Consider the following 17,995-nt stretch of genomic DNA (forward strand, 5'->3'; position numbering starts at 1 on the left):
CTAACGGCAGGAGAGGTAGGGTAGTGGCCCGCAGATAGACCTGGCGGTCGGCAAGCTAGGAGCATGGAGCCGCCCTGCGGGAGCGTCAACACTGAGCAGGGCTGGTATGTCTCTGCCCAGCAGCCTGAAGAGGCGGCGGCGGAAGAGTCGAGCCCGTTGCTAAGCAACGTAAGTGGGCTCCGCTACTTCTTGGCGCGGACGGCTTCCGGGCTTCCCTGAAGTGCCTGCCCAAAAAAGACCCGGAAAAGAAGGGGGGCGGCACGGGGAGAGGGGAGAAGCTGAAATCAGACCCTTCCCTTGCCAGAGCAGGGGAATGGGGATCAAGGGCAGCAGTCGAGATTCAGATGAAATATGGCGGAGTTTCTAAAGTGATTGAAGCCCACCATGCCCTAGAAAGAAAAGCTGGAGGTGCAGGCTCAGGTGGAAGAGGTACAGCACTCAGTGAAGGCTGGGCACCCGACTCGATGAGCAGCCCTAGGGTTATGTGACTCATTACTGTTTGTTAGTATCTTTGTCGGCTTCCTGTTTCCACCACCAGTCCTGTCAGATCTTTGCAAGAATCACAAGATTTTCTTTTCCGCCCTAGTCGTTGAGGGGCTATAAACATCTTAATATAGACATACTTAACGATGAAGGAGTGTAGGTGACCTGATTCTAACACTTGTGCAATTGGCATTCATCTTTTTAACTCAAGTTCCTTGACAGTAGCAGTTTCTAGGACTTTGCTCCCAAATGCTCTTTTGGGCAAAGGTGTTGACCGCGGTATCCTCGCCAGCGTAATGTGAATTGCTTTTATTTTTGTGTTCCTAACCATCCTTCCAGCTGGACGGAGTTAATTTATTAAGTCTATCAATAGCGGTTAGTTTTGCAGTCCTAGTAAAGGGAGCAACAGTTTACTCCAGCAGCCTCAAGGTCGTTCAGGAATTCTCCAGACCTAGCCCTCCACTCCTGCCTTCTTCATTCCTATCCTGTCTTTATCTCCTGCAGTCAGTCATGGCTCTTCTTAAGCCTACCTGGCCTCTGTACTGGTGAAGATGATTTTCCTAGGGAACACTGTAGCCATGGAGTGGCACTAACAGGAGGTGGGAAGGAAAATAAAGGAAGTCAGTACTGGTTGAGCAACTACTGCGTCGCTCTGTCTAGCTGTTTGCAGGAGACTTTCTCCATAACCCTTCAGTGATTCCACCAAATTTGAACATCCAAACATTTAATACTATTACATTTGTGTGCTTACAGGAACTTCACAGACAGGGATCCCCAGGTGTTTCATTTGGTTTCTCAGTATTTAATTTGATGAACGCCATCATGGGAAGTGGCATTCTTGGCTTAGCTTTTGTTATGGCTAATACTGGTATCCTTGGATTTAGGTGAGTTTTTTTTCTTATTTTACTAATGGTTCTGTTTTTCATTTTGGTGGTACACCAAGAAGCAAAGACATAGGCTCTGGAAGTTGTTAGTCGTCCCTTGGTATCTTCGGGGAATTGGTTGCAGGACCCCACCAGATTCCAAAATCCATGAATGCTCAAATTCCTTATATAAAATGGCACAGTATGTGCATGTAACCTACCCACATTCTCCAGTATACTTTAAATCATTTCTAGATTACTTCTAAATCCTAATACAATGTAAATAGTTGTTTCATCACAATTGAAGAGTTGCTCTGGAAGGTAGCCTTTCTCTTCTCTATGAGTTTCTTGAGCTCTTGTGGGAATGACGATGCAACCTGGGTATCAGCCGATGCCGATTCTCCTGTGATCTTGAAGTTCTTGAAGCTGTAGCACTTTACAGAGCAAGCCAGCCATCCCTTACTTGCTCTGTTGTACATAGGGTTGCTATGAATTGAAGCCCACTCGATGGCACCTAATGACAACAATGAAATAAAACATGTAAACTTTTCATTCCTCTCCATTTCCTCTCTTGTTAAATAATCTTGCTTCCCTCTCTGAGGCCAGGCATGTATTGTGACTCTTGCTTTTCGTCTTTCAAGACTTGGTTATGCCAGTTTGTCTAAAACAAAAAGCATTCCTGCCTTTTTTGTGCTTTGTATATTAGTACTTTGTATATTCATTCCATTATTGTAATGTGTTTTAATGATTTGTGTGCAAGTTAGTCTCTTTACTAAACTCTGAAATCCTGTAGGACAGGACTTACCCTTAGCATCTGTCAAGCAGCATATCTAATAGAATAACTGAACATCAAATTTGTTTTGTTTGTTTATTTTGTTAGTAGAAGCAGACCTATTAGGAAATTTATAATACATGCAGTCTCATTTAGGTTTATTTCCTTCTTTATTACAAATTTCTTGTTAAGCCAATTTTTGTTAAATAATCCACACTTTCCTAATTTTAAAACTTCAAAACTATATGTAAGACCTTAGGCAAGACATAATCAGCTTATTTTTTGGTCCTCTTTGAAAATCGTGGAGTTCCGAGGTGGTGCAAATGGTTAACACGCTCAGCTGCTAACCAAAAAGTTAGACATTACAGCCCTGGCAATCTGCTTCTAAAAAAATCAGCTATTGAAAACGCCGTTGTTATTGTGTGCCATTGAGTTGATTCTGACTCGTAGCAACCCTACAGGACAGAGTAAAACTGCCCTATAGGATATCCAAGGACATAATCTTTACGGAAGCAGACTGACAAATCTTTCTCCTATGGAGTGGCTGGTGGATTTGAACCATCAACCTTTCCTTTAGCAGCATTCACCATTCTACCACCAGGGCTCCTTTTGAGAAAACCCTGTGGAGCACAATTTTACCCTGACACACGGGCTCTTCATGACTCAGAGTCGACTCGATGGCGACTGGTGGTTGAAAATCATGTTTTATATACCAGGATTTTACATGCATGTATGTGTGAGCACCGAACCCTATAAAACTTCCATTTTGGAGATACCAAATTGTTACTTAGTAAGGGCTCTAATTTCAGTTTAATAACCTGGACTTTTACCCCTCAATTTTGCTACTTATTAACAAATATTAAGTATTAAGTGGACCACAAAGATAGACTTTCTTCAACTACTGGGGCAACTCTTTGGGAAGAGCTATCTTTAAAAACTTGTTCTGCTGTATCTCCTTGAGAATAAGTAGGGATTATGCATGTTGTATCTTTTCACACTATTAGTGATGGGACACCAATTCTTACATTGTTTATATATATTTCGAGTTGTGTCCTTGTAAGTATGTTAATTGCATTATTTTGGCTTGGTTTGGTGTGTGTGTGTTTAATACATGCTGGGAAATACAGAATTAACTCAATATTATAGGTGAAGGTATGCTAGGGAGGGCCACACTGTTGGAAGGAGAGGAATGGAGGGAGGGAAAAGGAGAAGACACCAAGATTTCATAACTAAAACTTCTATTTAGTCTTAGAATAGGAAGAAATAATCATAAATGGAAATATTGCAAGGTCACCATTGAATGGCTGAACCAGCAGTCAGTAGACAAGAGTACTAAAAGAGAAACTTTATTTTAAATAAAGTTTTTTTTTTTCATTCTAAAAGCATTTCATTTCATTTAAATAAAATTTGATGGAATACAAGAAAGTAGAAAAGAAAAAGAAATGACCATAATCCAACTAGTCAGAGAGAGCCCCTGTGAACATTTGAATGTGAGGAAATTTGTTTTTGTAATGAAAAAGAAACTTTTGAAGGGGGTCTAATTTGTATTCTTTTACATTTTAGTTTCTTGCTGCTGATTGTTGCTCTCTTGGCTTCTTACTCAGTCCATCTCCTGCTTAGTATGTGTGTTCAAACAGGTGAGTAAAAAAAATTTCTGTTTCATGTGGTAAACCAGCCTCTAGAAATTTTATCTGTGTACAAGTTTGGATGTCTGATATCTCATTTCCAGCAGGGGTAGATATTATTTGGTAGGATAGTTGAAATGGAGAATTTCAAAAGGCCGGGATATATGGACCCAATTCTATGGGGGAATATCCAAGGACAGAACCAGCGGAGGAAACTAGCGTTCTTACCGCCCTTTCTCCGTAACACACACACAGTTTTTTGAGTTAGAATAGACTAGGGGAGGCTTCTGAAACGTATTCAAAGTATCCAAACCTTACTCATGGGAAAGCAGTAGACAGATGTTCACTCTGGTCATATTTCTTCTGGAGTCATCATTTCCTCAAGGACACCATCCCAGATCTATTACTACCTTCCCAACCCTTTGCCTGCCAGACAGAGGTAAGGGTGACAGAATTGGGATTGTAGGAGGTAAGGTTACAAAGCTTTGGATTCATTTAAATAAGTTTTGCATTTTTACTTGAAAGTCTGCAATAAGGTAGTTTTTTCTAAATGACGGAAGTAGATGGAATTTAATACAATGTATGTGTATATATTTTTTCCATTTGAAACTTTATTATGTAATTCAGCCATGTATTGAATAAGTTATTTTAAGTTGCATTAAATAAAAGTATATGAATTAGAAAACTCTTATAAAGTTTTCATTTTGACATTAACAAATATTCTGTGTCCACGAATCCTGGTCTTTTTATCTGTCTAGTTTCTTCTATTGTTGAATTACGCCAGTAATGATGCCCAAGTCATAGATTCCGTTCTTATGTGGATGAGTTCTCGTTGCTCTATCTTGTCTTGTGATTTTTACAGACTTTAAAAAGCAGAGTAGGTATATAATACAGATAAAAGTGACATTTTTCTGGCTGAAACAGGAGAGGGAATTCCAAAGGTACCTCATGAAAATTCTAGGACTGTTCGGAAATAGTTCTAAAGCCATTGTTGTAGTCTGTTTTTCTAAAATTGTGCGTCAGAAATATCTACAGATTTTTTATAGACGCAGATATAAGACTCAGGGATTCTAACCCCCAAAATTTGAAGTGGGATTCAGGAATATGTTTTCAACAAACCCTCCAGGTAATTCTTGTGCAAAACCGGATTAGGATCTATAGCCCCTGGTTGTAGCCTATCCCAGTACCTTTGGCAATCTAGTTTACAAATACAGACTCAGCTCCATTCTGCTTTCAAGGGGCTTCAGTGAAAATGCAGACAGATAAAAATACTAGGAAACAATACAAACCTTAATCTCAAAGTGACAAGTGTTCATAATAGCATCCTGAATTCAGGAATGATAGCATTAGAGAGTGTATTTGTAAGTCCTACTGAAACTTGACTGGAATTTTAAAGACATATTTTGATATTTTACTTCATTGTGTGAAATAATTATTTTACTTAGTTGTGTTGGTTTATTTGGCATCTTAAGTTCTTTTGTTATATATTCTAATAATTAATATTTTAGTTAATTATGTGGCAATTATGTCTTCATTAACTATTTTGTTTTATTAATATCAATTATTCGGGAGTAATATTCCATTTTAGGACATCTCCAGGTAATGTTAATTTTTTTCCTCTCCATCAGTTCATCTACATTTAACTTTAAAACTCTGACATCATCGTATGTTCTTCTCTGTCTGTTAACCTGGGGCATTATAAAGTGAAATCAACTGTTTCCCTTTTTTCTTTCTCTTTGATTTTCCCAGCTTATTTGGGTCCATGAACTAACTTCTTCATGGTTCTCCATAGACACTGACGCACCTGTCTTCTGTTGATTGAATTCCTTCAGTCATTGTAAAATTCTCTGTGGAGGTAGGCTTTTTTTTAAATACATACAACAAAAGACTAGAGAATAGCATGTAGCTGATTTTTTCCTTTAGTTTATTGAATTGTCATAAAGGAATATTATGCTCAGATCAGATTCATTGGTCAGAGGAAGGGCTATCATAAGTCTTTACAAAATAACTTCTCCATTTATTTGCCTGAAGCTAAAAAGTAAGGAGCATTTTTCATCTTTTTAAAAGTAAAGGATTTTGTCCATGAAATTCTTCTATTTTGGATTTTGTATAGGGTTTGGGATCTATCAGGAGCTTTTTTTAGAGCTGAGGTGGCATATAAGGGACCTTAATCCCTTTAGCCTTTGTTGGTTACCTGTAAAATACTATTTAAACCTTCTGGCCCTCAGTTTCTCAGTGTCTAAAATGGGGATGCTAATAGTGCTATCTCATGGGGTTATTGTGAGGATTAAATAAAATAATCCAGGTAACCCAGGCCTGGCATATAGTAAATATTCAATAAATGGTCACTACCATTATCATTGGTCTTTTTCAGTTATAGCTTTAGGAAATGCATTTGACTGTGCATAATTACGATCCTGAAAGTAGTTACTTACACGAGATAAAAAATTATTTCTCTCTAATTAATAAGAAATCTTTAAGTAGGCAGTCCACAGCTGGTGTGGTTGATCCACAGTGTCCTCAAGGATAGAAGCGTCTCCCTTTCTGTTCCACTATTCTAATGCGTGCCTCACTTCCCACCCACCCCAATCCTTGAGTTCCAGGGTGACTTCTGCAGCTCCAGCTATCACATCCACATTCTAGAGAGCAGGTGTCGTACCAGGGTTTGAGCTCACCAGCAAGAGGCAGACCACACACGCTGTATTAGTGCATAGGTAAACACTTTGCTCACATAGAGAAGAGACAGAATGAGATCAGCTTCACTAGTACGTACTGGTGCAGGGCAGATATTCTTCATTTACTGCTTGCGTGCCATAACTGAGAGATCCCATTCCCTTCCTGCCAGGAACAGATATAGAAGTGAGATTGGCCAGGTGCCATATGTTGCCCACATATGTGCAAGAGACAGAGAAGATTACTATGTGTCCAGAACGAGGGGAAGGCTTCTCTGATAAGGAGAAGGAACTGGGAGAGAGAAGGTAACGTAGTTCCCAGCCTTATCAGAGAATGTTCTGAATCTAAGGCCCTTTCTTACTTAGGTGGCCCAGATGGGAGTCATAGAGACAGACCATCCCTCTGGTGGAAGGACCTAAATCTCTCTTAAGATTTCCATTTATATTTTATATGTAGTAATTAGTCAAAATGGTTGCAAGGGGGCCTGGAAAATAGTTTTTATTACAGGTGGCAATGGGACTTGTTACTCAGGTAGAAAGGGAGAAATAACCAGCAGTCTCTGCCTTGCCAGTGTTCTTCTTTGGTCGAGTTTGTAACATATTGTCCCTGAATAACATTGTAAACTTTTATAATTTACCAACTATGGGCTGGTGATTCCAGATTCACCTATTAGCCACAATTAGACCTCTCCACTTAGATATCCCAGAGGCATTTTAAGCTTAGTATGTTCAAAATTAAATTCATCATCTTTTATCCTTGATGCTGCAAATGTATGCCTTTCTGTATCCCTACCTCAATGAATGGTACTGCCCAGTTTAACTCCTATCTGCTTCACTTCACACATTCAATCAATACCAGTCAACTTTGTAAATATTTCTTAATGGTACTGTGTAGTTCAGCCTATAATCACTCAATAGGATTACAATGGAATTGAATCATAGCATGCATTTAACTTACATGAATCAAAAGAGAAAATAATAGTTTAAATAGTGCTGGTTAATTCTGTCTATATTCCTCCCAATGAATAAATACTTATCTGGGGAGTGAGTGAGAGATAAATACAATAATGCTATTCCCTGTTAGGCAGTGTTTTTTTTTTTTCCTTTAAAGCTAACATTTATTGAGTTTACTGTGTGCTCAGTGCTCTTTTAACTGATTTACATGTATTAATTTAACTTCACAATAACCATATGAAATAGGCGTTATTATATCCATTTTGGAAACCCTGGTGTCATAGTGGTTAAGAGCTACAACTGGTAACCAAGAGGTCAGCAGTTCAAATCCACCAGGTGCTCCTTGGAAGCTCTATGGGGCAGTTCTACTCTGTCTGATAGGGTCGCTCCAAGTTGGAACTGACTCGACGGCAACAGATTTGGGTTTTTTTATATGTCCATTTTAGTGATTAGGAAGCTGGAACTCTGAGAGATTAAGTAGCTTGCTCAAGGTTGCACAACTAGTCAGTAAAAAAGCTGATATCTGATCCAGGCAATCTAACTCTAGAATTCGCTTTCGTATACGTAATGCCATCATTTCTTCACCCTTACAGAAACCTGGAGCTCTATTCTCTAGAGAAGGTAAACCAAAGGAACTCTGAATTCGTAGATACTAGGACTAGTTAAGAGCAGGTCATCTTGCTGAAAATAGGGCATTAAGCGAAAGCCTACCAGCTGGAGGAGATTTCCAGCATCCTTTTTTCGTGAGTTCTGAGAATGCTGGCACCACATTAAGGGATTAGAGAAATACTCTCTATAGAATCTCCCCCATCCAGGAGAAAATACCTATACCTGTAAATAAATAACTGAGGGTCCTCCAAGAAACAACTGAATTAAGCCTACCACTCAGTAAGCCTCATTCACGCACATAGAGCTTCTGCTTAGCCTTTTACTGCCTCACACTTAATATAAAGAGATAAGCAAATATTGCCAGACATTTGACAAAAACCTTTAACATGAAAGGTACATACTAAAGCAACCATAAACAAACAACTAAGGAAAGAAACAAACTCAGAGGAAAAAAGGAAACAGATAATGCAGGGACCAGATGAAAACTTAAAAAAAAAAAAATCTATATTTAATAGTCTCAGAGAGCTGAAGGAAGATATTGCATACTGAAAAAAGAACAAGTCAGAAAATGGGTACATTCAGGGAACATAAGAATACTAGAAATTAAAAATAAAATTAGTTGATTAGTTCACTTGAAAGAGTTAAAGAAATTTCCTAGAGAGAAAGAAAGAAAGTAAAAAAAAGACAAAGATCTTGAAAATAGAAGAGAAAAATGAAGTCCAACACAGGAATTCCACAAAGAGAGAAGAAATGAAAGAAACGATAAAAGAAATTAGCAAGAAAATAATACAAAGAAGGTTTCTGTAACTGAAGGAGATTAGTTTCTAGATGGAGAGTCTTCTTACTATCTAATACAGTAGTTGTAAAAGAGCTCACATTAAAGCACATCATTGTGAAAAATCAGAAACCCAGTTATAAATATCCAAAAGCTTTCAGAGACAGAAACAAAAGAATGTCTCATACAAAGTATCAAGAATCATAATGGCATAGAATTTCTCAGAAGCTATACTGTGAATTAGAAGACTGTAAATCAGTTTTCAAAATTCTTGTGGAAAATAGTTTTAATATTGAATTCTATACCCAGCCAAGCTATCACTTAAGTACGGCAGTGGAATAATGACGTTTTCATACATGCAGGGTCTCTAAAAATTATTTCCCATGCATCCTTTGTAAGTGAGCAATGGAGGATACCCTTTACCAAAGTTAGGGAGTGTCCTTGCCACATTTAAAATACTTTCACCCCATCATATCATCCCCCAAATCTTAAATCCACTCTATGTCTGCATTCCATCCTGTGGCAAAATCCCTCTTCATTTGTAAACCTGTGAAATCTGGAATACAAATTATCTGGTAAACAGGCACAAGGTAGACATTTCCATTAAAAATAGGAGAAATTGGAAGGAAAGAAGGAATAATGGGCACCAAGCCAGTCAAAAACCAAGCAGAACAATTTACGATAGCTCTCAAGGCTTGATAATAATCCTCTGTTCTCTGAAACCATCTAGGCAGTGGCCCTGCCCTCCAGACTCTAGGTGTTAGCCATGCTCCCTGGATTCTGGTTGGAGGTCTCTAGGCCCCAGGCTTCAGCTCTACCTACCATGCTCACTGGGACTGCAACTCTGCTTCCTCTGCTTTGGGTGGCCCCGTTCTCCTAGTCCAACTGAATGGCAACTCCACCCCCTCAGCCTTGGCAGGCCCTGTTCTTCTGCCCCTTGGGCATGGCAGCCCCACCCCCTCAGCTTTGGGCAGCAGATCTGGCTCTATCCCCCGATACTCGTGAACACCACTCCCACATTCCCGGTACCAAATTTCTGTCTTAGTTATCCAGTGCTGCTGTAACAGAATTATAACAGAAATACCACAAATAGATGGCTTTGAAAAACAGCAGTTTATTCTCTTACAGCTTAGGAGGCTAGAAGACTGAATTCAGGGTGCCAGTTCTAAGGAAAGTCTTTCTCTCCCTTCCCTGCTAACTCTGGGAGAAGGTCCTTGTCTCCTTTAAATGTCTGTGGGCCCAGCATCCCTTAGAGATCACCATGTGTCTTGGCATCAGTCTTCCCCTATGTCTAGGAAATTCTCAGTGCAGGGACTCTGTGTCCAAAAGATGCTCTGCACTCCAGGCTTTTCTTTTTTTGTGGCACTGAGGTCCCCCTCTCTCTACTTGCTTATGTTTCCTTTTATTGGATGAAAGATGATGCAGGCCACACCCCAAGGCAACTCCCCTTACATGTGATCAAGGTATGACCTCAGTAAGGGTATTGCATCTTACCCTAATCCTCTTCAACGTAACTTAATTTTATCTCATTGACCACAGGCAGAGAGAAGGATTTACAACACATAGGAAAATTACATCAGATCACAAAATGGAGGAAAACCAATACTGGGAACCATGGCCTAGCGAAATTGACACACATTTTCAGGGTACACAATTCAATCCATGACAGGGAAAAGCAAAGAAACGGAATCTAGCACAGGCAACAAGTGAAAGGAACTCCCAGAACAATTGGGCGGCAGCTCTAAGAGCAACCTCCAGGTTGTAGTACTTTTCACAAAGGCAGGTCATGCATGCCTTCAGGATTGTGTTCAGGATGGAAACCTTATTCCTCTACTGGAAGGAGGTGCCTTTCTAATTTGTATGCCTAGATCTAATTTGCACTAAAAATACCTAATTCTTAAACAAAAGTTTAAGTGAGGGATTGTACCAAGGCAGTAACAGGGAAATAAAAGAACGAAATAGGTTAGGAAACTTGGGGGACTAAGCATTGAGAAGACCTGGTGACTGATGGAATGTGGAGACTTTAATCTCAATGTGGGAAGAGGCGCCTGGGATATCTCATAGATTTCTAGCTTGGTCCACTGGGTTAATAATAGTATTATTAATGGAAATAGCAACACAGAGGAAGGAGTTGGTTAGAAATAAAAATGAGTTCAGTTTTGGACAAGCAGACTTTGAAGTATATCTAGTTAGACAACTCCTAGAACCAAAATCCAGGATGGAGGTTCATTCATTCATTCAATACTCTTGTATCCATTGATAAATAAGAACTAGTTCTTTTCCTAGAAGACAAATACATAAACAAGTAATTTATAATGTGATAAGTGTAAAATTTTAAACATGTGTAAAGTACAGTGATAGCTCATAGGAGGTAGTGGGTTGCCCTGTCTGAGTTGGGAGTGAGGGTCAATAAATATACCTGGGGATACTGAGCTGAAAACGAATTTGTTTAGCAAGCAAGGCAAGAGAGAATATTCCAACATGTGCAAATGTGAAGAGAGATACACAACATTCAAGGTACCAGAAGTAGTTTACTGTTATTAATGCATAAGGTACAAAGGAGAAAATGAAACTGGAGTGGTAGACAAGTCTCAAATCCTAAGGAACTTAGGAGTTTTTGCTGAGGCAATGAGAAGCCACTGGAGGAATAGATACAAGGGGTACCCTGGGTCCAAAAAGAATCTTGGTTCTTTGTAGAGCTCACTGAGAAAGAGAACCGAGTCCCCTCTGTTCCTCTTCCTAAAGCAAGATTACAGTTCTTTAATGAGGATTTTTAATTTCTAGCAATGATGTGGTTTAGCAGTGATGAGGAAATAAACAAGGAACAAAATGTTTCTCTTGTGTTCCCATTTTGTTCTTTTACTCAAATCCTTTGGCACCGTGATTCTCAACTCTATCAATCCCAATACCCTCTTTCTATAATAAGTATTTTCTAAATTCTTCCTTTTCAATCCTGAAATGAAATGCAACCCCCCCCCACCCCCGCCCCAATATCTGTGTCCAAATCCCTGGAACCTATGCATGTTACCTTACCTTATATGGCAAAAAAAAAGAACTTTGCAGATATGATTAAATTAAGGATCTAGAAATGTGGAGCTTATCCTGGATTACCTGGGTGGGTTCTGAATGTAATCACATATATCATGGAGGGAGTTCATGGACAGAAGAGAGAAGCCAATGTGACCATGGAGGTAGAGATTAGAGTGATGTGGCCACAACCCAAGGAATGCCAGCAGCCACCAAAAGCTGGAAGAGGTAAGGAATGAATTCTCCCCTGGAGAAGAGCTTAGATGCTGACCAAAAAATTGGTGGTTCAGACCCACCCAGAAGCTCCAAAGAAGAAAGAACTGGTGATCTGCTCCCATAAAGATTACAGCCAAGAAAACTCTATGGGACAGTTCTGCTCTGTCACGTGGGGTCACTATGAATCAAAATCAATTCAGCAACAACCAGCAGCAACAAATTCTTTCTTTCACCTGTTCTCTCCCCTTCTATTTCCTGTAGCCTGTCTTCTGTACCTTTGCATTGTCAAGGTTGACAATATTTGCCTTCTGTTTTGTCATCATATTTAAGTTTTTCATGTTTTGTCTACAGGTTGAGTCTAACAGTTGAATAGCATTTATAGGATTTGACTCTATAAATAATTGTTCACTGAAGAGCCAAGTGTTGTGTTGGGATCCGTCTCTATGGATGAAATACCATAACCCTTGTGCCAGTTGAAAGGAAAAGGAAAATACTCTATTTTCTTTGACCGTATCAGGTGCCCTAAAATTATGCCACATTTAGTTGGTAAACTTATGTGTAAATACATATCCAGAAAGACCAGAAGTGACGATAAAATTGCATAGTAAACACTCAAAGAATGACCTTCATGGACACTATTAGGGAGATAAAAGTGAGAGGAAGATGATGGAAAACACAAGAAGGAAAAGAATTTAAAATAAAAAGGGTACGTTCCAAATGGCCAGCTTTCTGAGAGTTGAACTATATTTGAATAACTTAGGTCCCTCAACCTAGATCCAAAGATAATATTGCTGCTGCTGAAACTTGGGGTTTGTACTGTGCCCAGAGTTTATTAATTGTCCTATTTCATTGAGGAAAAAATGCAAAGCAGACAGAACACTGAGTTAGTAAAAAAAAAAGTAGCTGGAAATATTCCACTACTTCATAGAAAGCAGCTTTCCAAACGATTCCTGTGGAGGTCAAACTCTTGGTCTAGCCAAAATATGACTAAAGTGTGCCTTGATGGTACATTAAAGAAGGATTCCCCCCCCACCCAATTTGCTTGATTAAGATTTACAGACTTTCTGCCCCCTCAAAACATAGCATTGATTTTCTTTAATATCAGAATAACAGTTTCCTAAAAAAGATTGCTTAATGGTTGCTTTCAGTTACTTATTTAAGGAGGGTTATGCCAGGTACGGCTTGTATGAATTCCTGTAAAAGAATGAATTAATTTCATAGGTTTCATAATTAATGTTCTGTAAGAATATGCTGTTAATGTGACTTGTCATCACTTCTTATTTTGGTATCTCTTAAAAAAGCCTCTCATTTTATAAATAAGCTGTTAGAACAGTCATATGAAAGGGCAGAAATATATCTCCTATTGTTAGACCAAACAATACTTCAATTACTTAACACCAGAGAAAATAAAAATTGCAGCCTTAAATACAACCTACAAGATACATGGTGGAGGAAGTGGAATTGTTCAAGTAATATATTTAAAAGTTACATTCCATTACCCCATTATATTCATTATAGAATATTTGAAAAAGATGACCTCTCTCCTCAAAAAAGAAGGTGGAGGGAAAAGAAAAAGACTAGACAATAATTGTTATCTATAATTCATTACGTTTTAATGTGTTCTGCTTTAAAATCATATTGTCCATACAACTTTGAATCTTATTTTTTATGTAAAATAATATTGCCAGTTTTCACGTTATTATGAGCATAGTTTTTAATGGCTACATATTATTCTGTCAGGTGTACCTTCCATAATTTTACTTAACTACTTTCCCATTGTTGAGCACTTACCTTAGTTCTGTTTTTTAAAATAATGTCATGATGAATATCTTTCATATAATTATTTTTCTGCGTTTAGTCTTATTTCCTAAGATGGTTTCCCAAGGTCAAAGGTTTCAAGGCTCATTGTTCAAATTGCATCCCAAAAAGTCGGTATGAATTTACACTATTGCTGATATTTTAAGAAATTGCCCAAATGACAGAAAAGAACTTTAAATGTGTTTCAGTAGTGATTTTTCAGTTATGTGTCAGGATGATCCAGAAAACCATTAAAAAGTGAATATGCGGAGATAAAGCATTTGACTGACTGAACACATTTTTTTTTTTTTTGAAATATTAAAGTTCATCATTTATTGAGTGGGCTTTAAGACAGACTGGATACAGCAGAAGAAAAGAGCAGTGAATGTGAAGACAGACCAAAAGAAATTATTCAAACTGAAGAAAAAAAGAGAGAAAAAGGAAAAAAAAAATTGGAAGGCATGAGAAAAGACATGTAAAAGTAAAACGATAAAGATATTTCATACAAACATAAACAAAAAAATTGGTAAGGCTGTTTTAACATAAAAATGTAGACTTCAAGGCAAGTAGTATTACCATAGATAATACATAATAATAAAAGATATTTCATAGTCAAGGAAAGGTGACATTTTATAAAGGACATAATTCTAAAGTCGTATCATGTGACAGCATAGCCTCAAAATAGAACAGACATGAGAACATGTTCACACAAAAATCTGTACATAACTCTTCATACCAGCTTTATCTGTAACAGTAAATTATTGGAAACAACTAAAATGCCCCTCAGTAGGTGAATGGTTAAGAAAACTGAGGTTTATACATACCATGGAACACAGCCAGGCAATAAAAAGCCAAAAAATATTGATATATAAAACTATTTGGATAGTCTCAAGGACATAAAGCTGTGTGGGAAAAAAACACACACATCAACATCAAAGGTCACATTCTGTATGATTCCATTTGTAAAACATTCACTGAATGACAAAATTATACAGGTGGAAACAGGATTACTGGTTGTCAGATGTTAGAAATGGTGGAGGGTGTGTGTGTGTGACTATAAAGGGGAGAGATCTTTGTGGTGATGAAATGGTTCTGCCTGTTGACTGTGATGGTGGTTACGTGAATCTACACATGTGACAAAATGACACAGGATTATGAACACACATTGCATTGTATAAAAGTTAACTCTTGGTTTTAATTTTGAACTTAGCATTATAACTCATCTCAGTGAGCTGGTTAGAGTTATAACATGTAACTGTTGGTGGAAACTGGGTAAAAGATACAAGGAACCCCTCTGTACTATCTTTTGCAACTTTCTGTAGATCTGCATTATTTTAAAATTAAAAAGTAAAAAAAAAAAGAAACATTAAAAAAATCACACTTATTTTAACATATTTCTCTTAGCAAGTGATAGAACAAGCAGATACAAAAAATTCAATATGGAAAAAGAGATCTGAATTACTCTCTTAACCTAACAACTTGATTTCCTCGCCATTTATAAGATACAATACTCAACGACTGCAGATTGCATATTCATTTTTTTTTATTAACTTTTATTGAGCTTCAAGTGAACGTTTACAAATCAAATCAGACTGTCACATATAAGTTTATATACACCTTACTCCGTTCTCCCACTTGCTCTCCCCCTAATGAGTCAACCCTTCCAGTCTCTCCTTTCGTGACAATTTTGCCAGCTTCCAACTCTCTCTATCCTCCCATCCCCGCTCCAGACAGGAGATGCCAACACAGTCTCAAGCGTCCACCTGATATCATTAGCTCACTCTTCATCAGCATCTCTCTCCTACCCACTGTCCAGTCCCTTTCATGTCTGCTGAGTTGTCTTCGGGAATGGTTCCTGTCCTGTGCCAACAGAAGGTTTGGGGACCATGACCGCCGGGATTCCTCTAGTCTCAGTCAGACCATTAAGTCTGGTCTTTTTATGAGAATTTGGGGTCTGCATCCCACTGATCTCCTGCTCCCTCAGGGGTTCTCTGTTGTGCTCCCTGCCAGGGCAGTCATTGGTTGTAGCCAGGCACCAACTAGTTCTTCTGGTCTCAGGATGATATAGGTCTCTGGTTCATGTGGCCCTTTCTGTCTCTTGGGCTCATAGTTATCGTGTGACCTTGGTGTTCTTCATTCTCCTTTGATCCAGGTGGGTTGAGACTCATTGATGCATCTTAGATAGCCGCTTGTGAGCATTTAAGACCCCAGACGCCACATTTCAAAGTAGGATGCAGAATGTTTTCATAATAGAATTATTTTGCCAATCGACTTAGAAGTCTCCTTAAGCCATAGTCCCCAAACCCCCGCCCTTGCTCCGCTGACCTTTGAAGTATTCAGTTAATCCCGGAAACTTCTTTGCTTTTGGTCCAGTCCAGTCCAGTCCAGTTGAGCTGACCTTCCGTGTATTGAGTATTGTCCTTCCCTTCACCTAAGGCAGTTCTTATCTACTAATTAATGACTGAACACATTTATTTGAATAAAGCCTCAATGTTAAGCCAAAGCCATTAAATTTGTATTCATTATGTCTCAAACATAGAAAAGTGCTTCTAATTTTTGTAACATAAGAGTAGTACAATGATAGTGACAGAACAGAATGACTAGCCAGTGCTGACTTAAAAGATGCAGCTCGGAGTTGAGTGCTGTACTCATCTTAATTTAAAAGTCTAAACCTTTTTCATTCTCGGTTTGGGAATTTGCCTTATTTAGAGCTATTTTTACAAAACTAGAAAATAATAGAGAGTAAGTTTGGCATTGCTAAGATGTATGCTGCTATTGTCAGAAATTGCAATTAGAATTGTCTTTGATTCAAAACTGTCTTTAAGCTGCTAGTTTGGTTATGTTTTCTGGAACAATGAAAGTTATATTTTAATGTTTAAATGAAGAATAAGTGTTTAATGTATTTAAATTTAGATATTGAAATATTTCTTTTTGGAATCTATGTTATGATTTTTGTTCATGGTAAAGGTATTTGCTTTTCATTTTTACTTGTTTTCTGCTGTTTAGAATAAAACAAACCAGAATTAAACTTTTTGGTTAAGTATATCTTGATAAGGAGCCCTGCTGGCACAGCGGTTAAATGTTCTGCTGCTAACCAAAAGGTCGGTAGTTTGAACCCGCCAGCCACTCTGTGGGAGAGATTTTTGACGTGGCAATCTGCTTCCATAAAGATTTACAGCCTTGGAAATGTTACGGGGCAGTTCTACTCTGTCCTATAGAATGGCTATGAGGCAGAATTGACTTGAAGGTAGTGGGTTATTGTTCATGTATTCACTGACTGAGAAACTAAGGCAAAATAAATCATTTTAAAAGTAGGTATTTGGTATAGGGTTGCTATGAGTCAGAATTGACTCGAAGGCAGTGGGTTTGGTTTTTTTTATTTGGTATATTCTCATGTGTAAGGCTGAACTAAAAACGTCTGCTTTAAATTCTTGGAAACCTTTTTTTCCCCCCTAAAGAATTTTTTTTTTTTAATTTAACCGTAATATAAAAGAGCGTTGCTTAAAATGAAAACAAATAGTGATGTTTCATTAAACTCATCCCTCATAATGACAGATCACAGACCTTCTGGAGACTTGGTTCATATAACATAATATGTAACAAAATCACATTCTCAATGTATTTGTACATATTTATACACATACAGACACTACCAAGACTTTGGAATGATAAATATAAGGAATTGTGCCCCTATATAACACTATCTCTTAATTCTGTTTCCAAAACAAACCCAAACCCATTGCTGTTGAATCAATTCTGACTCATAGTGACCCTATGGGACAGAACTGCCCCTTGGGTTTCCAAGGAGTGCCTGGTGGATTTGAACTGCCGTTCTTTTGATTAACAGCCTTTAGCACTTAACCACTACCCCATCAGGGTTTCCTATTCTGTTTAGGAGTATTAAAACAAACTAGTAAAGATTTACTTATTAAAATTATTAATTTTTGTGATGGCATTCACTTTAGAATATGTGTATTTGAAAAAAAGGAAAAATTTAGGCATTTAACAAAGAAGGAAAAAGTCTCAGTTCTTAGTTTTGTAACTGTTTTTAAATTTTATGTCCTAAAATATATCTAAAATCTATACCCATAAGATTATTATTGTAAGCACTTTTCAAACTATACCAAAACCAAACCCATTGCCGCTGAGTCAGTCCAACCCTTAGCAACCCTGTAGGACAGAGTAGAACTGCCCCCATAGAG

At 38.1% G+C, this 17,995-nt stretch overlaps 1 protein-coding gene across 8 annotated transcripts in view; it reads left to right on the forward strand.

The window, feature by feature from the left end:
- Positions 1–62: 62 nt before the first annotated feature.
- The window catches only part of SLC38A6 (solute carrier family 38 member 6), an 84,320-nt gene continuing 66,387 nt past the window's right edge, over positions 63–17,995 (forward strand). For all 8 annotated transcript variants that reach the window (XM_010588676.3, XM_023546232.2, XM_010588675.3 and 5 more), the window contains exons 1-3: positions 63–168; positions 1,237–1,367; positions 3,682–3,755. In XM_010588676.3, coding sequence (XP_010586978.1) covers positions 64–168; positions 1,237–1,367; positions 3,682–3,755 — 310 coding nt within the window. In that variant the 5' untranslated portion in view covers position 63. The remainder of the gene's footprint in view (positions 169–1,236; positions 1,368–3,681; positions 3,756–17,995) is intronic.

Source organism: Loxodonta africana, chromosome 10, assembly GCF_030014295.1.
Source record: "Loxodonta africana isolate mLoxAfr1 chromosome 10, mLoxAfr1.hap2, whole genome shotgun sequence".
In the NCBI taxonomy this organism is placed as follows: Eukaryota; Metazoa; Chordata; class Mammalia; order Proboscidea; family Elephantidae; genus Loxodonta; species Loxodonta africana.